The following is a 26,848-nucleotide window of genomic DNA, read 5'->3' on the forward strand; positions in this document are numbered from 1 at the left end:
CACTTACGCAAACTTGACTTCACCACCTTAATCCGCCCTAAAATAGAATACGCATCTGCCATCGGAGACCCCGACCAAACTTGCCCCCATAAATAACATGGAAGGCTTGCAAAAGCGTGCGGCAAGTTTCATTTATTCAAAATATTCAGGAAATCCCACTGCCACAGCTTAAAACGCACACGCTCAATAAAAAGACCTTGCTTTCCGCCGTAAACTTGCCCGTCTTTCACTTTTTTATAAACGTTATCATCACCCATCGCTGCATGAAGATTTGTTTCAGGTACCTGCCGCCAATTTTCCACGCCGTGATCATCCTTTTAATGTGAAGCGCACGCCATGCCGCACATTCTTTTTCGCAAAATCATTCATACCACGCACGATCATCGTTGGAACAGCTTACCATCCAAAATCGCTACTGAATTTAACACACCTAAATTTCAAGAACACACCTCCGCTTTGGATACCATCTAACGACATCAACAGTTCTATCAATGCCATCTTTTGCCATCCCATATGTTATGATGCGCATGTTACTCTATATATTTAGATTTAGTAATTCACCTGTTGTTGTTATTGCACTCGGCGTATTTCTTGTTCGTATTTGAAATTTATTTGCATGACCGAGTGTAATAATTTGTGTTTTATTGTGTGCTCTTTTTTCATGTCCCATTAAGTTTCCTTTCTATTGCCCTCCCCCCCCCTCTTCCTTATGTAGTACCCTCAAAAGAGGGCCTTTAAGGGTATTTTGAGTAAATAAATAAATAAATAAATAAATAAATAACGCTTCACTCGTACAAGGTGTGACCTTCTGCCAACAAAACCACTTGTCCTCGCTTGTGTGTGTTTATCCCCTTCCCCGTAGCCGGTGTCGTTTGGACTCAAACTTTTTATTCAATTTTTTAAAGGTGTTAGGGCTGAAAATGAGAGACGAACGATAAGTTTTCGTATTCCTGAATGTATTGCCTCTTCTTTAGTGTCTCATGAGATCCGTACATCTGCTCAGAGCACTTGTAGGGTCGTTGACGAGGAGGACGTTGAGCCTTTTAATCGTGAACTTTGTCATTGTTAGCCTAGATTTTCTCTTTGAAAACCACGGAAGAAGTGATAACGGCCGGCGGCCAATGCAGTGACCACCAGCGTATTCATCCTTTTCCGGTCTTAGAAAGATATTGGCCTCCCAACGACATTGGGGAAGTTGCCAAGAAACTGGACACTGTAATAAGGCCAATTCAGGGTGAAAATTTTTATTCTGTATTTCGGAAAGAAAAAAGCCGCATTGATGACCGTCCATGAGGTTTAAATACGAAGTGTGATGAAATCCTTCAACTCATGTCTTTTGTCTTGCTACTTTTGCTGGATCAAATAATAAAAGTATTTCGTCACCAAGCATCATGCTTCTCATCACCACAATTAGAAACAGGTTAAAGCAAGCCTAAATTAATATTTCTTTTGGTTGAGTTTGTGTTGCACGCCTAGAAGTAACAATCGCTAATATTAGGCTGCACGGTAAGTGCACTCGGCGCCTGCCAAATACGCGGACAGTGGTTGAAGGGTAAAAGCCCAGCAAGCCTTCGCGTTTCAGCGCAGTGAAATACACATCATGCAACTATCATAGAACTCAAGGCACGAAGTGCTGCGGGCACTAGGGACTGCACGGGCTGTATATGACGCGGAGGTAATGGTGCCCATTCAAGGCTCGGAATTTGATTCCCTGCCATATGGTAGCTATGGGACCCCTCGCGCAATGACAAAGTCGAAAATAAATTGCAATTTTTACATTAATCAGCCTTTGTAGCCGTAGCTCCCGTATCCGCCGTATCCCCCGTAGCCGCTTCCGTAGCCGCCCCCGTAGCCGCCACCGTAGCCGCCACCGTATCCGCTCCCGTATCCGCCCCCGTAACCACCGCCGTAGCCGCCTCCGTACCCGTAGCCGAGGCCTCTTCCTGCTCCGAGGCCAGAGTGGGCGAGGAGGGCCCCTCCGCTGTTGACCTTGTTGACGTGGTGCACTGTCCTCACCAGGAAGGCAGGCCCAGCCACAGCTTTAGCGAACGCGGGGCCCCCACTGAGGAGAGCAACGCTGCTGCCAACGCCCACGCCGCCAACGCCTCCGTAGCCAGCGCCACCAGCGCCCAAGCCTCCGTAACCGAGGCCTCCATATCCGAGTCCGCCGTAACCACTGCCACCGTAGCCGCCCCCGTAGCCGCCACCATATCCTGCTTTTGGAGCAGCCGCGACCACACCCAGTGCAGCGAGGAGGGCGAGGAGAGTCACCTGCGTATTTTTTAGTGCGTGAGCATTAAAGGCGACATGTGGCGGAGAAAGTGAAGCTTTAGGAGTGGAGCCCCGTGGACCGGGTAAGGTTACTCTGTCAGGCAGGTGTAATAAATAAATCTTGCTGGAAGCAATGCCATCAGTACACAGCTGGAGCACCATTTTCAAGACCGTCTCAAAAATGTCAAATAACTGATACGAACTCACATTTCATTCTTTTCCGACGCAAAACAAAGTTGACCAGCGAAATATTGTAGGCATTCCAGAATTAGCATACTAATGAAACTCTTTGACTTTGTCGAAAACAGAAATGTAGCTTCCACCCTCATATTTGGTGTCGTTTCAGCTTCCGTCTGACACGTCTCTTTGGTTTTCTGCTTCACCGCATTTGTGTTAGTGCGTTTATCTTATTAACTTCAGCTGGTGACCATTTCTTCTCTGTCTCCTCTTCTACGTCCGTTTCTATGCGCGGTACACGCGCCAAAACTAATATGCGTTTTTAGGATATATTTTATTTTATATTACATAAGGAATCGCACACAAAGACGCGTAGAGGTAAACTGTGTTCTTCCTCAAAAGATGCCGATCTGCTAAGGACCTGCTTAATTCAACCGAACGGTAGCCATTGGGAAAAGCTTCTCATTTGTATAAAGGAATTTCACACTATTGGTTAGAGACACGTTTAACAAAAAATTATATCAAAATATTTGCTCACTACTTTGTTAAGAAGCAGAAGGAGGTTTAACGTTAGAGCCTTATTCAGTGAAGCTAGCCTAACTGCAATGTACGAGGAAATAGAGGGTATTAAATGTGCTCTCAAATGGCTTAGTGAAGTTAGGAGAACAGGTAAGGGGTATACATAGTAAAGGGCGGGCACATACTTTGCTATTGCGGATTAACGGATAGACGAGAACAAGGTGTGGGGTTCCTCATCAATCAAGATAGAATAAGCTTTCCTTTGTAGCCGTATGGCTGCGCTCGGGTGGACGTCAATGAGTAATTACTCCCTTATTACAAATTCTACTCCACCTTAGGGGATTCCCCTAAACATTTGACCAATCAAGATATAGCTGACAATGTAGAGGAGTTCAATAGTATTATCGAGAAGGTGGCAGCTATCGTTTCAGGCTCAATAGGAGGTACAAGCTGGAGGTAACCAGGTTCGGGCCTACGTGTCGGCATCCAGCAATGATGACCAGATCGTCGAGAGCTTCGTTGAAGACATGGAATCGGCAATGAACAAAGTAAAATCACAGTGCAGTGCACTGATGGGCGACTTCAGGGCGAAGACAGGCAAGACGCAGGCTGGCGGCCAGGCGGTTGGCGAATGTGGGATAGTTTCTAGGAATAGCTGGGGAGAGTTAATAGCAGAGTTCGTAGATAGAAATAATTTAAATATCAAAAATACATTCTTCGCCAAACGAGAGAATAAGAAGTGGACGTCGAAATGGTGGTGAGACTAAAAATGGAATAGACTTCATAGTATGCGCGCGCCCTGGCATCGTGCAGGATGTGAAGGTCGTGGGAAAGGTGCGTTGTAGCGGCCACATGATGGTAAGGTGTAGAATTAGCCTAGATTTCAAAAGGGAAAGGAAGGAACTAGTGAAGCGAAGCCCATTAACGAGTTAGGAAGAAATTGAGGGCTTCTCTACAGAACAGATATTCGGCTTTAACTATGGATGGTGATCGCAGTGTTAAAACGATTTATGATAATCTCACGGCTGTCATTACCGAGTGCGCCGTAGAAGCGGGGGACAGGATGGTTAGACAGAATACCCTCAGGCTATCTCAGGAGACAAAATATCTGATTAAGAAACACCAAAGCATCAGGGCGCCTAACCCTACAGACAGAATGGAACTAAGAGAGCTATCGAAGTTAATATATAGCGCAAGGCAGATGACATAATAAAGTTTATTATCGAGAGCACCAAGCAAGCTCTAAAGAACGGAGATAGCCTGAAAGCGGCGAAGAAAAAACGAGGCGTAGATAGAAACCAGACGTATGCGGGAAGAGATAAGGAGGGCAATGTTATTAGCAGTATGGATAGGATAGGGAAAGTAGCCGAACAGTTCCACACAAATCTACACAGCAGCAAATGTAATCAGAACATAGATAAAAGAGACAGCAGTGCACAACAATTCCGCAATTGAAGATATTCACAAATAAATGAAGTGCGCAGAGTATAACAAATCCCTATATATAGCCTACATTGGTTACGACAAAGCATTTGACCCAATCGAAATCTCAGCACTCATGCAGGCATGGCGGAATGAGGATGAAGAAGAGCATTATGTGAAAATCCTGGAAGATATCTAGAGCAACTGCACAGCTTCTATAGTCCTTATAATGTCGGCTATAAAATTCCAATATGGAAGGGCGTCAGGCAGGGAGACACGATCTCATACTGATCAATTCGCGCTACAAGGAACATACACACGGAAACACAAAGGGACGAAGCGCATATGTGTATGTTCCTTGTAGCGCGAATTGATCAGTATGAGCCACCGACTAGCCCCCGCTCTTGCATTGTTAACACGATCTCGGCAATGCTATTCACCGCCTGTTTACAGGAGCCATTCCGAGGTGTGAGATCTGAGTTGTGAACAGCTGCTGATATGAGATCATGAAGAATAATTAAATAACCTGCAATTCACGGATGGCCTTGCCATGCTAAGTGACCCAAGAGATGAATTGCAAAAAATGATGAATGATTTCGACAGGAGAGCAGAATGGTGACTCTAAATATTAGCAAGCGGAAAACCAAATTAACGTTCAACAGTCTAGCAAGGGGGCACCAGTTCGCAATTGTTAGCCAGGTGCTGGAAGCAGTGAGGCATATGTCTATTTAGGGCATTTAGAGATCGCTGATCCGGATCATGAGAGGGAAATAACTAGAAAAATAATAATGGGGTGGCGCGCATATGGCAGGTTCTCCCAGATCATGAATGGCAGTTTATCGATATACCTCAAGAGAAAAGTATACATCTTACCTGCGCTCACCTATGGAGGAGAATTGTGGACGCTAACGAGAAGTGTTCAGCTTAAGTTAGGGACAACGCAGTGAGCTATGGAAAGAAAAATGATAGGTGTAATGTGACGAGGCCAGAAGCGGGCGGAGTGGTTTAGAGAACCAGCCCCGGGATAATGACATCCTTGTCGAAATCAAAAGGAGGATATGGGCTTGGACTGTCCATTTAATGCTAAGGCAAGATCACCGCTGGTCCTTAAGGGTAAAGGAGTTGATTCCAAGGGAAAGCTGGCGTAGCAGGGCGCGGTACAAAGTTAGGTGGGCACATGAGATTAAGCAGTTTGCAACTATACGGTGGGTTCAGATGGCAAAGTACAGTTAATTGTATAGACATGATAGAGGTCTTTGCCCTTCAGTGGGCATGATGATCATGATGGCGAATCTAATAAACAGGGAGATATATCGACAAGAGCAAATACTGTTTCAAACGAACTATGGAATGAGCTGGAACGACACTGGATGAGAAAAATATTCAAACAGGGCAATGAAAGCTGATGATGGTTAGGATAAAATTCGTCTTGACGAGTATTCCGCTTGATTACTCCGTATACAACGTTTTGTGTTCCAATTCTTTCTTACCGAAGAGTTCATTCTTGACGTTGCAGTACCGAAGACGGTGTCAACTGTGTCTCCAGGGAGTTCCAACTGAATATATATACTCCTCGAGTACTGTTATCGGAAGCGAAAGATGAGGGCGCCATCAGTGCACATTTAAGACGCCGCCGAGGAATTTAAAGCCGCTTCGCTAACCGGGGCTTCCGGCTTGCACGTGCTCGACCGTCATCGTCCAAATGGCACGCGTTATTGCGCGAAAAGCAGAGAAAGGACGTCCACCTCCGGAAGGATACTTTCCTGAGAAATCTGACAAGCCCGCTTTTTCTTCAAAAAGGAAGTGAGATCCCTTGACAATCTTTGCGCACTGCTAGGCATTTTGGCAGTGAACGGAACCGGAAATGATCTTATTTTTAAACCGTGTAGGAGGAGTAGCGTGTCCAGAAAAAGCTAATGTATTGACCTACAGATTCCAACGATCACACGCGCTCACCACTTCTATCTCTAAGGATGGCTAAGTGTTTTGGTAAAATGAAGAGGATTTTTCATACGCACTTACGAGTGAGTTCTCGTTTTGTACTTCGTGGCACAAAAAGCATCCCATTCACTAATGGACTGTTTCGAATCGGCATCATTCTTCCCGCGCAGAAAAGGATTTGGTGATTATCACCAGCAACGCGGTTGTACCACCGTTACTTCATCTAGGAAATAACGTTAGATCCAGGATATACAGTTTGTTTTTTGCGTAGCCTTTTGTACCTTAATGTTGCACCAAGAAATGATTTTGCCCAATGACGTTACCAATCTGCAGGCGAAGCCTTACCGCTAGGTATCGAAAAAAATAAAATAATTAATATATTACGCCCTCGTTTCTAAAAAACTCTAGCAGAGGTCATAATAATTATTGCATAAAATCTAGAATAATCACATGAGGTAACACCAGACAGCACGCAAAACTTTTAGAGAACAAGGCAGGCACCAAAAGCACTTCTGAATGCTATTTTTCAGTTCCTGAAGTTAGCCTTCAAGCCTATAATTTCTTTTTTTATTATTATAATCTCTGCTCTATATAGCAACCAACAAGCGCTACTTAGCAGTAGTAGTTAGCCATACAATATCGCTAGAGAGAATATGCCGGAAAATGCCATTGATGTTATAACGAATACCGTATTGGTGCAAAAGCATTCTACCGAAGTGTAAACCCCGAGCAAGATCTTGCGATAGTTGAATGCTTGCGGTGTTTGTGGGCGTGTGTGGGTTGAAATAAATAAATGAATAAAATTAAATACCCGCGAATAGGGCCCGAACCCTATCTTCGCTGGCCACTGCGCCCGAGCGCTAGGCTGTCGTCGCAATTTTTTGTTCCAACTTGCCAATTGCTATACGAGGCCATGCAAGTACTGGGAGTGGCGATACACAGATTGTTTACAAAACACGCAGATAGTGACTGCCGTGCACTAGCCTGACAGAAAACAACGCAGCTAAAAGGGCGACAAAGATAGACAACAGATCAGCGGCGGAAATCAGTCTGGTAGAAAGCCGCTTGTATCGTAATTGTCTCTGCGTGGGAGTATCATTACACTGAAATGGCTTCCGGCTGAAACACGATGTTCTGCGGTGGGGTCGCAGCTCTTGCGGCCCCTTTCACCGTCCACGCCCAGATGGAGCGCCACTCGCCGAGACGAGCAAAATGGCGTGCATCGTTGAAAGCGGTCTCCTCCTTAATTGTCGGAACATTAGGCGCTCCTCGAAAGAGGTGTGTCCACCAAGCCTAACCGAAGTGCAAGAGCTATACACCAGTTTTGCTGCTCCCGACAGTACCTCTCCACGAAATTGGCATTGCGATAGTAATTTTTTTTAGTCGCCTGGTAAGGAGACGTCAAGAGGAAAACTGAGTTACAGAATTCATACACATTGCAGAAGTGCCAACAGGCAGAAAAATAAATCACATCTCAACAAAAGTTATTCTAGTAGTTCAGGTTTAAAAACGCCGTCGAGCTGTAACTTGTTTGGAGTACCTGAAGGTTATCTTGAATACTCAGCGATTTTCCTTACAATATAAGTACAAGATGGCGCACAATTCTGGGCTGCGCGCGCCTAATGACTTACCTATTGGCTTAAAAGACCTACTGTCTGGTAAGCAGTCGCGAAAGAAGGTACTTAAATATTTGAAATGCAATATTTCGAAAGAGTACATCAGCCCAGCTGGGAAAAAATTTGGGATAGCGAAGCATTTTGAGTGTGTCACTAATTCGGGCTCGTAGTAAAGATGTGCAGAATGATGTTTATTATAGTGCAAGTTTTCTTCTGGTTTTCGTCTTTTGTAGTCTCCATAACAGACTACGGTTATCCAATATGTGTTTCCAACAATGGACGGTATATTTGAATCTTTATGGATCTGGAGAAAGTATTTTTTTAACAAATCAATATTTCAGCCGCCGACTACAATATAACAGGCGTTCTGCACATGCGAGCACCATATTAAGCAACCAAGTATTTTGTTCACAACTGCATATATTTGCTCCCTTCCTGAGTTGATTGAGTTTATTGATTTATAATAATTAGAAGGTTATTTTCATTGCAAAATGATTACTGTTCTTTGGGGGATAATTGGAAATAAATTTTGTTGGAGAGAAGGGAAGTGTTCCTGTTTGATGTGTGCTTAGCGCGAGCCGCGTTAAAACGCATGATGGACATCGTCCTATGCGATTTCAAATGTCGCCAAATTTCCGACTTCTTTTGACCATCACTTGGAGCAGCGGCGCGCTGTGCTACAAGTTCTCAATGGTACTCACCTTCCCGCTATATTGGAAAAACGTCTTTTTGGCTTAGAGTTACAGCACTGGCTTCTACTTGTTAACTAGCGCGAATAAAACAGCGGACATAGAGCTAGAAGCAGACGGGACACACGCTCGTTACAAGAGCTGTTTTATTCGCGCAAGTTAACATGTCGTACCCAGTGTCCCAGCACCAACTAGCCCAACTTTCTTGTTTAAGAGTTACTGCAGTTCCTCGGTCATGGCGTAAGCGCAAAAGTCGTTCGCCCGGACAAAGTTAAAACCGCTGCCATCTCTGGTTTATCGCGACCACTTTACAAGAAGGAAGTTCCACGTTTATTGGGTCTGTGGCCTTTCTACAGACGCTGTGCTCACCATTCGAAAAGAATCGATCAATCGTTAACATGGTTAAGAATTACGCGTCTTTCCTGTGGCGAAGCAAACAAGAGGACGATTGATTGATCGCGAGTGGTTGCTCCGGAAGAGCAACGGTGGCAGCACACAAAATCGCAGGGCAGTGACGCAGCCTTTAAACGCCGCACCATTGCGCAAGGCGTAGTGTTAGGGCTGCTATGGACATATGAGTCTAAAATAAAAATCCGCATGCATGAGCAATAACTCAGTAACGATATCGCTTTAAGGCGGGGCCTAAGTGTTCCTTCCAGTTTTGTTAGGTCAAAAAAGCTCCGTTTTAAGTGGAAGTAGCGTCTTGATCACTACAATGCTGAAATCTGTCCACAAAGGACAATTTCTCTTTCTCCTCAGAGTCATTTTAACGAAGTTTATCATAAGTAACTCCCTGTTTCGTAGTTTGTTTCTATAGGCTCAATACGAGGCATAAACTGAAGGTGTGCCGGCCTACTAGCTAGAACCCAGCCAAGATGAGATCGTCGAAAGCTTGTACGAAGACGTGAAATCTGTAATGTGCAATGTAATTCAGCAAAACTTGTAGGTGCACTAGATTGCGCATAACTTTTCTGTAATCATATATTAGCGCTGATAAAAGACACTCACGAAAAGGCCGAGAAAGGCAAGGACACGCGATAACTCTCATTTGTGTTTATTACAGTCAGACCAGTAAATATATAAGAACACCATGAATACATGATATTGTCACGTTGTAGTGACGGCAGTCCAGCGGCCAAGAAGACACTAACAAGACTTGCAAACGGAGCTCTTTATTTGGGCTGACTTGCGCCCGCAAAAGAACTCAATCACTCGGCGGCGGCGTAAGCAACAAACGTGCTCGTCAGTCGTCGAACTACGAATGCTCGCCGCTCGCGGCATCGCTCAATTTAAAGCCGGCAAGGAAACTTCCAGATAACAGGTCAAGATCATCTACGGTAATCCGGAAAAACCTAGACGCAGCCTTTCATGGCTGCGAACAATCGAGATTAATCTGGTCGCTTCTCGCGTCACGAACAAAAGTGATAACGACCCTTTCCTGCTGCCTTGAGCGTGAACGAACAAACGCTGCAATGATACGTGGCAATATGCGCATTAGTGCATAACAAACGTAAGAAGTGAAGGTGGGCTAGTTGGTGGTTGACAATGTAGTGCACATTGCGACAGTGCAAAACGACGACGGACGAATAGAGGAAAGTACAGGACAAGACGCGCAACTTCAACTAAGGTTTACTACAACGCAAACCACATTTATACAAGATTCGTAATCGCACCTGGTAAACAGCAGACACCATCGCATTATACAAGCAGGTGGGCACGCGTGGCTCATGTTAGCATCAAGATACTTGAATTCTTTCTTGGATAACGATACTGAAGTGGAGCTTATGCAACAGACATTTTCTTTTTTTACGCAGTTGGCTTCAAAAGTTTCCCTGCTAAGCTGGGTCGTTGATTTTTTTCAGGACATATGTGTCGCGGAACCTGGGCGTGCAGTTACGAAAATGGCGACAATGGTTTGCCAGTTCGACGCCCCCGCCAATGATTCAACGGCTGCGCGATGCTCCTGAAGCCTAACATTCAGGCAACGTCCAGTTTGCCCTAAGTAGCAATTCCTACATGTGAGGGGTATCTGGTACATCACCCCAGTTTAGCAGGGAACGAACCTGTCTACGTGCTTAGTGTGGCACTAATTCTTTTTTCCACTTCCCTGCAGCATATTGCACATGTCCGAAAGCTTTTTGGGCCCCGTGAAGACCACTGGGACATTACATTTCATGCGAACTTTTTTGAGGCGATGGGAAATCTGGTGGAAGTATGGAATAGCCACGGGTCTCCGGCTTTGCGGTTCTTCGCTTGGCCAGTGCTTCGGTGGGCATCGAGCTTCCTTGGCAAGGGCTTCTATCACCGAGGTGACCATCTCTCGAGGAAAACCAGCACTACTCAGTCGTTGTAACTGAAATCGCACGCTATCCTGCATTTCATGTGGACAAGACTTATCAAGAGCAGCGCGCAGGCAGTTTTTTGCTATTCCCCTTCTAATAAGCTTTGAATGAGCTGACTGGTGGTTTCAAATACTTTCTTTTTGAGCCAGGCTGGTACCTCGAACATATCTGGGTTCCACTAGTACTAGTGAGAATACATACGTCCAAAAACTGCAAGCATACCAGCGATGGCAATTCATAGGTGAAGCTTAGCCCAAAGGGACACTCACTGAAGATTTTAAGGATTCAGTTCACTACTGTAATGGCTCCTTCTGGAGATACCCCTTTCAAGGATATGTCATAATCATCTACACATCTAAAAATCTAGCCGAGTGGGCTGTGTAGAGGCTTGCAGCGATTCGCTTGTCACAATATGCAAAAAGATGTCACTTAACAATGGAGCAATATATGAATCTAGGCACACACCATGTTTCTGAATGAAATTGTTTCCCTCAAATTTGGCTATGGTCGAAGCAAAATAAAAAAGGAGCATTTCTCCAAAGTCATATACAGTCATTCAAGTCATCCAAATCACTCAAGTCATCCGCACACCATACATGACTACGGCTCAGTGGCTTTTATTTATTATTTTATTTCTTGTACACCTCAAATGCCCCTGAATAGGGGTATTACAAGAGGGGAAACAATACAAAAAATGAATCTGAAATGAATGACATGGGGTTTAAAACACAACATTTTCAATGGCTTTTTTAAAATGGACGGGGCTGGTGTGGAGTGCGGCATCGGCAGGCAGGCCATTCCAGTCTACTGCAGTGTGGGAAAAGAAGGAAATGAAGGTGCGCAGTGGTGCGTGCGCGGGGGGGATAAACGGCTTTGCTGTGACTGGTGCGAGGAGACACGTGATGAGCTGGTTTTAGATCTGCAAGGGATGAATGATAAAACTTGTGGAAAAGGATTAGTCGGCAGATTTTGCGTCGCAGGTAGAGGTCAGGCAGGTTAGCTCTTGTCTTCATGGCAGTCACACTAGAATGATAAGAGTAGTCTGAATGAATGAATCTAGCTGCACGGTTTTGCACTGATTCAAGTGCTTTAGTTAGATAAGGAATGTGAGGGTCCCAAACTGCGCATGCATATTCCAGCTTGGGACGACCCAACGTTATGTAGGCGAGAGTTTGAATAGACGAAGAAGCTACTGACAAATTACGTCGTAAGTAAGACAGGACACGATTAGCTTCATTAGTAATGGCAGTGATATGGGTGGACCAAGAAAGATCATGCGATATGTTAATTCCCAGGTACTTACATGTTGATGTCGGAGAAATAACGGAACCGCAAAGTACGTAGCAAGGAGTTGGGTAAGTGCGTCGCCGATGAAAAGAAATTAACGAAGTTTTTTTCACATTCAAGGACATTAACCATGTTTTGCACCAAGTTTCTATGTGTGAAAGGTCATTTTGGAGGGCATGAGCATCGGCTTGATGGTTAATAGGACGGTAAATAATGCAATCGTCGGCAAATAGGCGAATGGAAGATGAGATGTTTGAAGCAATGTCATTTATATATATTAGAAAGAGTAGAGGACCAAGGACAGTACCCTGAGGCACACCTGAAAGTACGGGAGACCTGGAAGAGGCGGTATTGTTAACATACACAAACTGCTGGCGGTTAGTTAAGAAATCACATATCCATTCATATATGCGCATATCAAGGTTAAGACACGAAAGTTTTAAAAATAGCCGTTTGTGAGGAACCTTGTCAAAAGCCTTTTCAAAGTCTAAAAATATGGCATCAACGGGAATGTTATTATCGAGGCTAGAAATAAGATCATCAATGAATAATGCTAGCTGAGTGTCACAAGAGCGACACTTACGAGTGTCACAAGAGCGACCTTTTCAGAACACATATGGCATGAGTGTGGATGACATTGTAGAAATGCTCTGTTTTTATCTTGCTTCGACCATAGTCAATTTTGAGGGAAAGAATTTCATTCAGAGGCATGGTGTGTGCCTCGGTTCACTTATTGCTCCATTGTTAAGTGACAACTTTTTGTCATATTGTGACAAGCGAATCGCTGCAAGCCTGGACAGAGCCCACTCAGCTAAGATTTTTAGATATGTAGATGACTATGCCATTTTCTTGAAAGGGGTATCTCCAGAAGGGGCCGTTACAGTTGTTAACCATTTCTTTAAAATCATCAGTGAGTGTGCCTTTTGGTTGATTTGACCTAAAATTGCCATCGCAGGGAAGCTTGCAGTTTTTAGACATATGTATTGTTACTAGTACTAGTGGAACCCAGGTGTGTTGGAGGTACCGGCCTCACTTTAAAAAAAAATATATTTTAAACCACCGTCGCATAGCCAGTCTTGTCCTGTTTCACAAGTTCTTTTATTCACCACTAAAACAAGAACCCGACATTTGCGCACTTCCACAACGCAGGTCCCATCGCATCGGTCATTCTCTTCAAGTTTTGTCATTCTCTTCAAGTTCAACTCATTTTTTCTCGTGCAGCAGCTGACTGGAACGGCTTTCCCTATAATATTGCTCCCATAACATGTTCATCATCATTTTCAAGCACTGTCGATCCCTGCATTTTGTAAACCCCCCCCCTTATGTAACACCCTGGAAAAGGGATTTTAAGGAAAATAAAGTGAAGTGAAGTGAAGTGAAGTAACTGCACGCCCAGGTTCCGCGTCACAATTGTCCTAAAAAAATTAACGACCCAGCTTAGCAGGGAAATTTTTGAAGCCTGCTGCATAAAAAAAGAAAATGACCGTTGCATAAGCTCCACTTCAGTAACGTTATCCAAGAAAGAATTCAAGTATCTAGATGCGAACTTGTGCCACGCGTGCCCACCTGCCTGTATAATGTGATGGTGTCTGCTGTTTATCAGGTGCGATTACGAATCTTCTATAAATGTGGTTTTTCTTGTAGTAAACCTTAGAAGGAGTTCCGAGTCTTGTCCTGTTCTTTCCTCTCTTCATCCCTCGTCGTTTTGCGCGCTTGCAATATGCACGCCATTGCATAACAAACAATGGTAAGCCACAGAAGCATGGCTGGAAATAAAGAGTGAAGAGAGTTAGCACGTGCCCTTGTCTTTTTTGGCCTTTCCTGAGTGTCTTCTTTTCAGCGCTGCTATTTCATTTTAAAAAAAGGCGAAGTAAAAAGCCAGTATACAGTACTAATGGGAGACTTCAGTGCCAAGGTCGGCAAGAAGTAGGCTGGAGAGCAAGAAGTGGGTTAATACAGCACTTAGTCTAGCTATAGCAGAGGGCCTTTAATAGTATAATTCGCAGAGGTAAAAAATTTACAAAACAGTACTGCCTTCTTCAGCAAATAGAAGAAAACGAAGTACACATCCAAAAGCCCCTTTGGCGAGACTGAAAATGGAACAGACTTTATACTGTGCGCTCACCGTGGCATCGTGCAGGATGTGGAGCTCCCGCATAAGTCGCCATCTGAGGACCAATAAAGCGGTAAGAGGGGCCAGTTGGCTGATATTCATATTGCAAAAAGGGAGGTACCGCGCTCAAAACACTCGAAGAAAATAAGTGGACTGGACGCGAGCAGACTCGCAACTAAAATTTATTTGGTGAAAGATGGCGTTATACATTGACCAAGAAGACATCACGCTCTGAGGTCACTAAAACACCGTAATGCTTTCGTCATAACCTTGGTTCTAAAATTTCATCTTACAGTCAGTAAGTATGACGGAAGGGCCGCTAACACAAACACGCGTTTTTTTCTTGATAACATACGCCTCGAAAAGTTCTCGTGTGCGGAGGTCCCTGTGATGGTGCCGAATCGTTGTTTTGTCAGCAAGTGTAAGGCACACTTTCTCCTTATGTTTTTCGGAGTTTTTCTGTTTCGAGGTTCCTGCAGCAGCAACTCTCCAAACTGGACCGCCAAGATCCATTCCTGGCGCCTAATTCGGCAACAGTGGGGCGATATCTCCAGAATAATAAACCAGGCGGATGACATTCAGCATCCATGTTGAAGGTTTATTTGTTTTATGCAGTACCCCAACACGAACCTATTACAGCTGCTTAGGGTTGTTTTACCAAAAATAACGACGAGCAAAGTTTATGGACGTGTAGTATTTATTGTGTGTAGTATTTACGAAGGGAGGGAATGCCCGATCGCCTTCCTAAGCACGAAACTCAGTCCGACCCAGATTCGGTGGGCCACAATCGAGAAGGAGGCCTACGCAATCATCTGGGCGCTGACTAAGCTTGAGGCTTGGTTGTTTGGTGCACAGGTACGGGTGGTGACGGATCATAATCCGCTTAAGTATCTCACCCTCACCAGCCCACACAGTGCCAAGCTAACTCGCTGGGCTCTCGCTCTGCAAAGGTTCAGTCTGACAATCGAACACAAAAGAGGCACCCAAAATGCTAACGCCGATGCCATGTCAAGCCTGGTGGCTGCCAACTGATGGTGCTTCACCAGGGCAGAGGTAGGTAAGGGGCTTTGGAAACTCTGACGGGGCTTTGTCATTGCGTGTGTTTGCGGGGGCAGGGGGGTATTATGCCTGACGCCTCTTCGTCGCGTTGTTTCGCTTATTGATGGTGTGGCTGCATTATGAAGGCTATGCAGCACACTTGGCGGGAAGGTGTTATGCTCCTCAGCGCGACGTGCATCATCGGAACCTGAGAAGACTGCGAGTTCCCCTTCGAATGCACCGGCGGCGGTCAAGGGTAGACGCAAGCAACTGGGCCAGCCGCACATTCCGGCGAGCGTCGCTGCGACTCGGTTTACTCGAGAGCGGTTGTTGTGGTGCGCGTCTTGCAGTTTGTTTGGGCCGGCAGCGCTTCCCGCGAACCTTGGAGCGTCGGCGGCGTCGACACGCGCGGCTCAAGTGGTTCGAGTGCATCTTGCTGCGGCCGTTTACACTCTTCGACGCAACGTGTGCGGCCCGGGCGTAAGGTGACGACACGCTGTCCGCGTGGCGGCGAGTGCGATCAACAATAGCTTCCGGCGGCGGGACCTCCCACGTGAGATGAGCGGCGGGTAAGGACCTCGCTCCCCGGAATGCGAATCTCGCGCGTCTCTGACACTGGCGCACGGGATGCAAGCCGCGGACTCCGAACGCTGGAGCGCATCTCTCTGCGGCCGTTTACGATCTTCGAAGCGACCTACGCCGCCCGGATGTAAGGCGACGCCGTGTTCTCCATGCGGCGGCAAGTGCGATCAACAAAAGCTTCCGGCGGCGGGACTTCGCGCTGGAGATGAGCGGCGGGTAACAAGAACCCCGTTCCTTGGGATGCAAGAATCGCCTGTCTTCGGCAGTGGTGCGCGGGATGCGAGCCGCGGACTCCGAACACTGCGTAGTGCGTGACGACCGCGGGTGAGTGCGAAGAGAGTCGTGATTGGTGCAGTGCGTGCGATTGCGAGGAGAAACTGTGACGAAACGTTTGGTTCCGTCCAGATGTATCAACCTCGGGTCTGATTGGCGGGGTTGCATGTTCTTTGTCTGGCCAGGCTATTTAATCGCTGGCCTTGGTGTTTTAAGGGAGAGATCGAGATGCGATAAAGGATTGAAACTGTTGGTCGGGCGTCCTAGCAGTCCTCCAAGGTGCCCGGCAGGCACACCCCAACAGACCGCCGGTCAGCGAGTTCGAGCACGGCGGGTGAGGGGAGGACCTCTTCGAAGGCCTGAAGCTCAACAGACCGTCGCCTCTTGAGACGAGCACGGCGGATGAGAGCTGGGCAAAGGCCTCGAATTTTAACTGGCGCAGTCGGACAGGACCTGCTGTGACAGAACTGGAGTCTGCGGGAACGACGACAACACCTGACCTTGACAGCCGCCTGGAAGGCCGGATCAAGCCGAGACACGGCGATCCACGCCAACGGACGCTGCGGTGATCAGGCGAGTACCCCTTTGGCGTCTGTGGGCGCATGCAATGCCAAAGCCCTGGGTTTTGAGAAGCGATAGCGCTAAGCAAGGGGCCAATATGGAAGAAGGCGACCAGTCTGAAGAGTTGACAGCCGCGGGCAAGACAGGCGAGGGCGATGTAGACGCCGCACTAGTAGCGACGTCGGAGCAGCTCGCATTGCTGCAGTTGCAATTAAAGATTGTAGAAGCGCAGACGGAGAATCAGAAATTGATTCTAGATACAGAGCGATTGCGACGGATGCAGAGCACGGAGGCTAGCAATAGCGGAAGCACCACAGCAATTAACACCGGCGCTGACGAAGATAGGAGGCTAAAATATGCCAGCCAATTGAGGGGCGTCTTGGCACCTATGCCGAGTCACGAGCGGTTAGTGCCTGGATGGTTTGAGGAGGTGGAAGCTACCTTATACTCATACGACGTCCCGACCGAGTGGTGGGCCGGACTGGTGTTGCCGAGGCTGAGCGGAAGGGCGCTGGGGCTCCTCGTGCGGTTGTCAGCAGAGGAAAGGAAAAATTTTGCCTTTCTGAAAGATAAAATTCTTAATGGCCTGAGACTGTCAGCTGCAGAATACAAGAGACTATTCTCGTCAAGCAGCAAGGCAGCCGGCGAAACTTGGGAGCACTTTTCTGTACGACTGGAGAATTCCCTCGACTATTACCTAGACAGCTGTAAAGTGTGCACGATGGAGGACTTCAAGCAACTGACGGTAGCAGACCGACTGAAGGAATGCTTAGGCGCCGATGCGAGGGCATACGTTGCCCTGAATAAGAAAAGGGGATTCCTTAAGCCTAGCGACCTTGTCGAGCTCGCAGAGGAATTCGAAGAAAGTCGGAAGTATAGATCATCAGTAGGATCAGCTCCGGGGGCAACGGGAAAACACTCTGCCGAGAAGTGGTCCGCTACGTTGTCTCAATCGGGAAGCAGCACAGCTGAGGGGCGTCCTGGGCGACAGTGCTACCGGTGCCACGAGAGGGGCCACTTTTCGAGGGAATGCCCGAGAAGAGGAATGGCCGCAGCACAAGATGGAAGCACCAGTCGCAAAGGCGAGAGGCAGATTGTTGCTCGTGTAGGCGTTCCATTTATTGAGCAGCGCAAGGCGGAGGCAACAGGCGACACAAAGAAACAGGTGAAGAAAGAACTGTCTCAATAGAAAGCGCGGGTCAGGAGCTCAGGGCCTTGGTTGACTCAGGTGCCGACGTGACGGTCGTTCCTAAGTCGCTGTGCCGGGAGTATGAAAGCGCGGGGTCAACACTGAAGCTGACAGGAGCGTTTGGGAGTCAGGTAGTCGCCGAACTAGCTTACGTGCCATTGAAGGCAATTGAAGGTGCACCCCTAGTGTCGTTTAAACCCTCTGAACGTGGAGTGCTGTGTGCTCTTACCGATGAGCTAGTCGCAGGCGTAGACGCCCTAATTACGCCTGGGGACTATGAGGAGCTCCTCGGGGAGAGAGTAACAAGTCATTCAGGCGGGATAAGAGCGGAGGAATTAACCACCGACGAACAAGAGAGGCCGGATACGAGCCTTCGTGGCGATGATTAAATAGCGTTCGCAGTAGAGGCTGAGCCCGCTATCAGCCAAACCGAAACGAACCAGACGGCGAGGCAGCAGTTCCGCAACGCACAGCTGGCTGACGAATCGATAAGTGAGTCTTGGGCGCAGGCAAAAGAGGGCTCACACGGCATGCTTATACAGGACGAGCTGCTTTTCCACCGAGAGCCAGTTGCCGGACGCCAGTGTTGTCAGTTGGTGCTACCATCAGAACCGCGCTCAGAGGTTTTAAGGTTAGCGCGTGATTCGGTGTGGGCAGGGCACCTGGGTGAACGAAAAACACTGCAGCGAATAAAGGGGTCGTTCTACTGGCCAAGCATAGCGAGAGATTTGAAGCAGTACTGCCGTACATGCCGCTCGTGCCAGGTGAAGGCCCCTGCGCGCACTCTCGACAGAGTGCCAATCACGCCCCTGTCTAGACCAGACAGTCCGTTTCAAGTTGTCAACATCGATTGCATAGGGCCAATTGAACCACCATCCATGCGCGGGCTCCGGTAAGCGCTGTGCGTGGTCGATGTAAACACCCGGTGGCCCGAGGTAGTTTGCTTGCGCGCGCTGACGGCGAAGGCAACGTGCGAGGCGTTGCTACAGATCTTTGCACGAATGGGGGTGCCGGAAACGGTGTGCTCTGATCAAGGCAGAAACTTGACGGCTCAGTTGACTAGGGAGCTGCTGTGCAGGCTAGGAGCATGCCCGAGATTCTCCACGCCCGACCACCCACAAAGCAACGGACTGGTTGAGCGGTGGAATGGGACTTTCAAGTCCATGCTATTCCATATTGTTGAGGAGCACGGCAGGGATTGGGATCGATTTGTCCCGTTCCTGCTATGGGCGTACAGAGAGGTGCCTAACGAAACGACGGGCCGCTCTCCGTTCGAGCTAATGTATGGAAGGGTGCCAGTGGGCCCACTCTCCATTTTGCAAAAGACATGGAGTGGAGACTGGTCCGTTGCCGACTCTAACAATTCCAGCCGAGCAATACCTTTTGAAGCTACGGAATAAATTAGCTGAGGTAAATGCGAGAGCCGAAGGCCACTGTGCCGAGGCGCAGAGAAAGTACGCCAGTCGCTACAATCTCCGTGCCACAGATAAACACTTCGCTGACGGAGATGAAGTGTTGTGGCTCGAGAAGGAGGGTCAAGGTAAATTGATGGGAAAGTGGACAGGGCCGGCGAGAATTGTACAAAAGCTGCGGCCCTACAGTTACCTGATCGAGTTGGAAGGCGGTACACGCCGATCTGTGCACGCCAACAAACTAAGAGCGTATCATGCGCGCGTTAGCGTCGTGGGGACAGTTTTCGAGGGGGACAGTGACTTCGGTGACGTTCCTACATTCCCAACGCCGTCTGGTCAGGGTAACACCGTGTCGGCCGAGGCTTTGGACTATCTCACCCCGTCGCAACGGAGAGAGCTCACCGCAGTGCTCGCTAAGAACGGGAAAGTGTTTGTTAGTAAGCCGGGTAAGTGCACCGTCGGCACACACAGGATACGGCTGAAAGCAGCAGCTGAGATGGTGGCCGGACACGCTTACAAGGTGCCAATGGTGTTTCGGAAGGAGGTAGAAAGGCAGGTCGGCGAACTGCGTGAGTGGAGACTGATATTCCCGGTAGAGAGCGCCCACGCACATCCCGTGGTATGCGTGTCTAAGAAGGATGGTGGCTTAAGGCTGCGCTGCGACTACCGTAGGCTCAACAGTATTACGGAACCGGAAGCATTCCCCATGAACATACCATCGAAGCTTTTACTTCAGGTTGCAAAGGCGCGTTATATCACCCTAACCGATATGCTAAGGGGGTATTGGCAGATACCATTAGATGACGAGTCCCAAGCTCTTACTGCGTTCGTAACGCCGGTCGGGCAATACGCGTGGAAAGTAATGCCTTTTGGGCTCCGGAACGCCAGCTCCACGTTCCAGTGAATCATTAATGAGGTGTTAGCGCCACACAGAGACTATTCTTGCGCTTACATCGATGACCTGGTCATCTTCTCCGAGACATGGGAGGAGCATCTGAGGCACATTGACAACGTCCTCAAATCCGTACCGGCTGCGGGATTCACCGCAAATGCAGCAAAGTGCCGGTTCGCGAGAAGTGAGGTAGAGTTCCTCGGTCACATCGTGGGGTCGGGTAAGCATATCGTCAATCCGACAAAGATACGTACTATTGAGGAGATTCCATCGCCCCAAACGAAGCGGCAGCTAAGAAGCTTTCTGGGGTTGGCGAACTACTACAGGCAGTATGTTCCAGAGTATTCGCGGGTCGTGCTCCCTTTGACTAATCTGACAAAAAGACGGACCCCTCAACGACTTCCTTGGGATGACGAGGCGCAGAGGGCTTTCCAAAGCATTAAAGAGTGGGGCGCGCAACTTCACTCTATGCACCAGACCCTAGCAAGGAATTTATCCAAGCCACCGATGCCTCTGATTACGCCGTAGGAGCATGTCTCGCACAGTGCGACGACGAAGGGAGGGAATGCCCGATCGCCTTCCTAAGCACCCAGATTCGGTGGGCCACAATCGAGAAGGAGGCCTACGCAATCATCTGGGCGCTGACTAAGCTTGAGGCTTGGTTGTTTGGTGCACAGGTACGGGTGGTGACGGACCATAATCCGCTTAAGTATCTCACCCTCACCAGCCCGCACAGTGCCAAGCTAACTCGCTGGGCTCTCGCTCTGCAAAGGTTCAATCTGACAATCGAACACAAAAGAGGAACCCAAAATGCTAACGCCGATGCCATGTCAAGGCTGGTGGCTGCCAACTGATGGGGCTTCACCAGGGGCTGAGGTAAGGGGCTTTGGAAACTCTGACGGGGCTTTGTCATTGCGTGTGTTTGCGGGGGCCGGGGGTATTATGCCTGACGCCTCTCCGTCGCGTTGTTTCGCTTATTGATGGTGTGGCTGCATTATGAAGGCTATGCAGCACACTTGGAGGGAAGGTGTTATGCTCCTCAGCGCGACGTGCATCATCGGAACCTGAGAAGACTGCGAGTTCCCCTTCGAATGCACCGGCGGCGGTCAAGGGTAGACGCAAGCAACTGTGCCAGCCGCACATTCCGGCGAGCGTCGCTGCGACTCGGTTTACTCGAGAGCGGTTGTTGTGGTGCGCGTCTTGCAGTTCGTTTGGGCCGGCAGCGCTTCCCGCGAACCTTGGAGCGTCGGCGGCGTCGACACGCGCGGCTCAAGTGGTTCGAGTGCATCTTGCTGCGGCCGTTTACACTCTTCGACGCAACGTGTGCGGCCCGGGCGTAAGGTGACGACACGCTGTCCGCGTGGCGGCGAGTGCGATCAACAATAGCTTCCGGCGGCGGGACCTCCCACGTGAGATGAGCGGCGGATAAGGACCTCGCTCCCCGGAATGCGAATCTCGCGCGTCTCTGACACTGGCGCACGGGATGCAAGCCGCGGACTCCGAACGCTGAAGCGCATCTCTCTGCGGCCGTTTACGATCTTCGAAGCAACCTACGCCGCCCGGATGTAAGGCGACGCCGTGTTCTCCATGCGGCGGCAAGTGCGATCAACAACAGCTTCCGGCGGCGGGACTTCGCGCAGGGGATGAGCGGCGGGTAACAAGAACCCCGTTCCTTGGGATGCAAGAATCGCCTGTCTTCGGCAGTGGTGCGCGGGATGCGAGCCGTGGACTCCGAACTAGTGCACTGCACGGGCTCGGGCCGGCCCGAAAGCCCGGGCCCGGCCCGGCCCGCGGGCCGGGCCGGGTCGGGACATGATCTGTTTTGCCGGGCCTGGGCCGGGCCCGGGCCTGAAGTTGCGGGCCAGGGCCGGGCTCGGGCTTAAAGCTGCGGACCCGAGTCGGACTTGGGTCCGTACAGAAACGGCTGGTGTCCGACTATTCATTGACTATTGCAGAGTGAAGTACACAACTGCGGCATTGGAGCAGCGACACCGATGAGCTATGGGTTATAGTACTCGCTGAGAAAAAGACTAAACTTTATTGATTGACTTATTTATTTCCTTATTTCCACGCCACGGTGGCTTAGTGGTCAAGGCGCTTGATTACTGAGCCGGGGAACCAGGGTTCACTCCTAGCGTCGACGGCCGCATTTCTATTTATGCGGCAAGCATGACAGCCATGCAATTTGTGGTATCATTTCTCGTTGAAGAAACCCAGGTGGTCGAAATGATCCGGAGCCCTCTGCTTCGGTGCCTATCACAGCCTGACTCCCCTTGGGCGCTTAAGCATCAAAAACATAGCTTTTATTTTAGAGCTAGATTTTTTATCATGTGAGAATATTCAGAAACAAAAGCGCGTTTGATTTTCTTTTTGATCAGCTGACCGAAACTTCTCGTAAATGAAATAGCCACAAAAGCTCGCGAGAGTTTGTAAATCTCATCTCATAACCACATCTATCCCACCTCGCTTCTTCAGCCTGGTATCATGACAAGTGTTTTGCCTTGTAAGTTATCACGTGGTTCGCGCCGTTATCTTCTGCTCCACCAGTAAGAGTAAAATTCAACCGGTCTTAATTAGCCATTGATCGTCATCTCAAACATACCTATACACAATTAGAAATGCATTCGGGAAGAACATATTAGTTTAGGACGCTTATAGTCTTCAAAACACACAGCGTGAAATACTCAAGCCTTTTAGCTTTTTGTTTGTGCTGAAAGCCGACCAGTTCGGCTATGAGTTCAACATCTGTGATCGCGTTCTCTAAAAAAATGTCATCCCACTGCTTGCTAGGCATCTTTAATGTTTATACTTCCGGGTGGCAAAATATACCTGATTAATATCATGGGGGAATGCAAAGTAGTCTATTACGCGCCTTTGCAGCCCTTTTTATTTGGTTCTCGGAACTTCCGAGTTCATCTTTGCGCACCTACACGAGATCACTGTCCAAAATAGGGGCCTGGCGAGCACTACTCTTAATTACTTCCTTCTGGCTTTCTGCAAGCCAAACTGTGGTTTCAGAACCTTTGTCGGCCAGTTTGTTATCGGTCTAGTAGCAGTCTACTTGCTCAAAGTATATCTCAAGCGTTACTGTAAAATGGGCCGGGCCGGGCTTCACTCCGGGATTCACGGGCCGGGCCGGGCTCGCTAGAGCGATAATTTAGCGGGCCTGGGCCGGGCCCGGGCTTGAAGCCGCGGGCCTGGGCCGGGCTCGGGCTTCAGGTCTCGGGCCCGGGCCGGGCTTGGGCCTCAGATTGAGGCCCGTGCAGTGCTCTACTCCGAACACTGCGTAGTGCGTGACGACCGCGGGAGAGTGCGAAGAGAGTCGTGATTGGTGCAGTGCGTGCGATTGCGAGGAGAAACTGTGACGAAACGTTTGGTTCCGTCCAGATGTATCAACCTCGCGCCTGATTGGCGGGGTTGCATGTTCTTTGTCTGGTCAGGCTATTTAATCGCTGGCCTTGGTGTTTTAAGGGAGATATCGATATGCGATAAAGGATTGAAACTGTTGGTCGGGCGTCCTAGCAGTCCTCCAAGGTGCCCGGCAGGCACACCCCAACAGACCGCCGGTCAGCGAGTTCGAGCACGGCGGGTGAGGGGAGGACCTCTGCGAAGGCCTGAAGCTCAACAGACCGTCGCCTCTTGAGACGAGCACGGCGGGTGAGAGCTGGTCAAAGGCCTCGAATTTTAACTACAGGAATTGATTCAAAAGTTTTAAAGCTATATTAGCTGCAGAGTAGCAAGCGTCCTTAGCAAAAGCTTTTTGCGTAAAGTTGATAGGGCCCTCATTTACAACCTAGATGAAATTGCTATTCGCGCATTTCGGCATGAGGACGACTAGCTTATTTTTGTTAGCAAGGGTGGGCTAAGGACAACGTTTTTGAAGCGAAAAAGGTTTTCAAGAATCGAGGCTAGGTCTCAACTTCACGCCTCAACTGCCCCAAGAAAGCGAGCTGCTGTTTTTTGATACTCGTTTGTGATTTGAAGCAGCCCACACAACTGGTTTTTTTTTTCCCTCGATCCCAAGAAGCGCCCATGAGTTTTTCTTCGGGACAATTAAAAACAGTAAAGCATAGCATTGTCCTGTCTAGCATTGATGCTGCCCTACAAAAATCTTACGTCTACGTAGTGGCAGAGAGCGTTGAACATCAAGTGATTAGATTGAAAAGCGCTGGGTACCCAAGCTCTGTGACTGCAGCAGCCTACTAAAAATTGATTAGAACGGTTAAATGTGCTTTAACTGCTCCTCCTCAATACAGTGACCCGGACCGTTAGAAATTTGTTCTGATTCCTTACCAGCGTAAGGTGGCAGGCAATCAGAAGAATGTTGCGCCGCGCCCTCTGGTCAATGTCGCGTTTTCTGCGACATTGAAAGTGTTGTGCGTCGCGTATCTGCCGAGCTGTACACCCCCCTTTCCCCTGTTTGCGTTACGTCGATGGCTCGAGCGATAGCCATTCTACACTGCTGTTTCTCCGAAACCCCCTTTCCACCTTTCGCTATATATTGACCTGTGCTGCCAGAAAAAACAGGTCATTCCTCGCCAGCCGTGTCTGCGTCTGCTTGCCTTCGGCTGGGCGCTGGCGGTACAATAATGGCGACGAGTCCGCTTTACCCACGCCAACAGGACGGATCCCAAAGTTACCCGCCTTCAAGCTGACCGCGGAGCGCAACGGTAGCCTACCTACAGTTGCCGGGTTTCGACAAAACAAAACAGTGGAAGCCTTACATAGCCAGATCTGAATCATATTTCGAAGCGAACAGCGTAACGGACCCAACTAAGAAGAGAGCACTATTGGTTTCGGCGTTGTCTGGCAAGACAGTTTAAGTGCTAGCTGGTAGAATAGCCCCACATGCGCCAAACGAATTGACGTACAAGGAAGTCGTTCAAAGCTTGGATGAGCACTATGATCCGAAGAAGCACGAGATTACAGAGAGCTACAAACTATTCAACCGCTCACAACTTCTGAGCGAAGACCAAATCACGTTTCTTGTTACTATTCGGCCAATAGCAGACAACTGTAATTTCCGCACGTCCCTTGACCGCATGTTAAGGAATCGGATTGTGTGCGGTGTACGTTCTATTTCCCTGCGGAAACAACTGCTAGCAAGGAAAGACTTCGGAAGAAGCTGAGGCATTGGCACTTTCTGCCGAAGCCGCAGAGAACGATGCTGAAAGTATGAAGCCAGAATCAGCGCCTTTGCTTAAGCTACAAGCCTCCAAACAGCAGTCGGTCCAAACTTCAAGTGTTCACCTTTTGCCGCAACAGTATGGTAGATGTGGTAGCAGAAAACAAGACGACAGCAGCTGTAGTTCGATCAGAAAGATGTTATCGCTGCAGTCGCCGTGGTCATCTTGCAACGATGTCTCGCCGCACAAGCGATAAAGGCCGCGTCACGCAAGTAATGAAGGGAAAATTTGGCCCTCGAAGAAGCCGCGATTGAGGACGATAGTGAAAGCAGTGAAAGCGCGAATTTGTGGACTTTGATTACTGCACAAAAAAGCCGTCTCGAGCCTCCGATACGCCGCACTTTTATTTGGAATGGTGTGCAATTTCCCGTGAAAGGGGATACAGGGTCGCTTGTCTGCGTCATTGCTCCGGATGTTTTTGACAAGTATCATGAACAGTTGTTGGCGCTTAAGCCTTCACATGTGAAACTATCATGTTACCTGGGGCCACTGCCAGTTCAAGGAGAATTGCATCTGTGTGTGCAATACAAGACTGTCTCCGAGAGCTGTTCGCTGATCGTGCTGAATTGTTCCGGACCAAACCTTTGTGCCCGTGATCTGATTTCCTCACTTGAAAGAGCGGGGGTTCCAGTTCTCCAGTCATCAGCAGTGCGCTTCCCAGACGCAGCGCAAGAAATTACAGGAGCGATAAACAACATAGTCGGCGACTACCACGACGTGTTTTCCGGCGAACTCGGCCTTATCAAGGGTCCTCCTGCCTGCCTGCAACTGAAGCCCGAAACCGTGCCGAAACTCTGTAAGGCAAGATCAGTTCCTTACGCATTAAGAGATAAGGTATCGCGAGAACGGGATAGGCTGGTTGCTATTGGCGTCTGTCACGGGTTCGGCGACTAGTCGACATCATCACCGAGTCCGGACAATGAGGGGGTGGCCGTTTGATGCCCGGCGTAGCCGGTAAGCAAACGCAGTGACTGAGACCGAGGCGTGTTTAAGAGGTAACAACAACAAAACAACGTTTATAGTTTCGATTGAACAATGCGGCAGCTTTTACAGACACAATTTACATTCTACAAAACAATTGCGGAAAGCACATAACAGTAAACACACTGAATTAAGTTATACATTGAATATTTCTACACCGGTAAGAACACAAGTGAGAGGCCAATTAGATAAAGTCGATCAAAAATCAGGAGGTGAACAAACATACAGTAAACCGGGAAGCGCGGCTGCAGTCCATCCCAAACACGCAGTCAGTGCGGCCCCCGAAGGCGACGTCCGTCCAGGGCAGCTTACGGTTTTGAGGATGCGGTGCGGCGGCTCGGAGACCCGGGAGTTCGC

General features: G+C 48.7%; 2 protein-coding genes and 1 pseudogene across 2 annotated transcripts in view; 1 reads left to right on the plus strand and 2 right to left on the minus strand.

Moving 5' to 3' along the window:
* Positions 1–26,843, minus strand: part of LOC149361265 (uncharacterized) — a 68,627-nt gene extending 41,784 nt beyond the window's left edge. Inside the window, exon 1 of the mRNA XM_089572641.1 lies at positions 26,718–26,843. Coding sequence (XP_089428767.1) covers positions 26,718–26,747 — 30 coding nt within the window. The 5' untranslated portion in view covers positions 26,748–26,843. The remainder of the gene's footprint in view (positions 1–26,717) is intronic.
* On the minus strand, positions 1,341–26,848 carry LOC149361266 (uncharacterized). The gene is made up of 2 exons (XM_089572640.1): positions 26,718–26,848; positions 1,341–2,271 (listed from the first exon to the last, which is right to left on the minus strand). The coding sequence occupies exons 1-2, from the start codon at positions 26,745–26,747 to the stop codon at positions 1,783–1,785; spliced, it is 519 nt and encodes a 172-aa protein (XP_089428766.1). The 5' UTR covers positions 26,748–26,848; the 3' UTR covers positions 1,341–1,782.
* On the plus strand, positions 16,275–26,310 carry LOC149361267 (uncharacterized; annotated as a pseudogene).

Source organism: Amblyomma mixtum, chromosome 2, assembly GCF_055824585.1.
Source record: "Amblyomma mixtum isolate Tamu chromosome 2, ASM5582458v1, whole genome shotgun sequence".
Taxonomy (NCBI): domain Eukaryota; kingdom Metazoa; phylum Arthropoda; class Arachnida; order Ixodida; family Ixodidae; genus Amblyomma; species Amblyomma mixtum.

Excerpts from the sequence above, each read along its gene's own strand:
- LOC149361266 (XM_089572640.1), bottom strand. The coding sequence starts at position 26,747 with ATGGACTGCAGCCGCGCTTCCCGGTTTACT. Across the intron at positions 2,272-26,717 it reads GCCGCGCTTCCCGGTTTACT|GTGACTCTCCTCGCCCTCCT; the intron begins GTATGTTTGTTC and ends AAAAATACGCAG.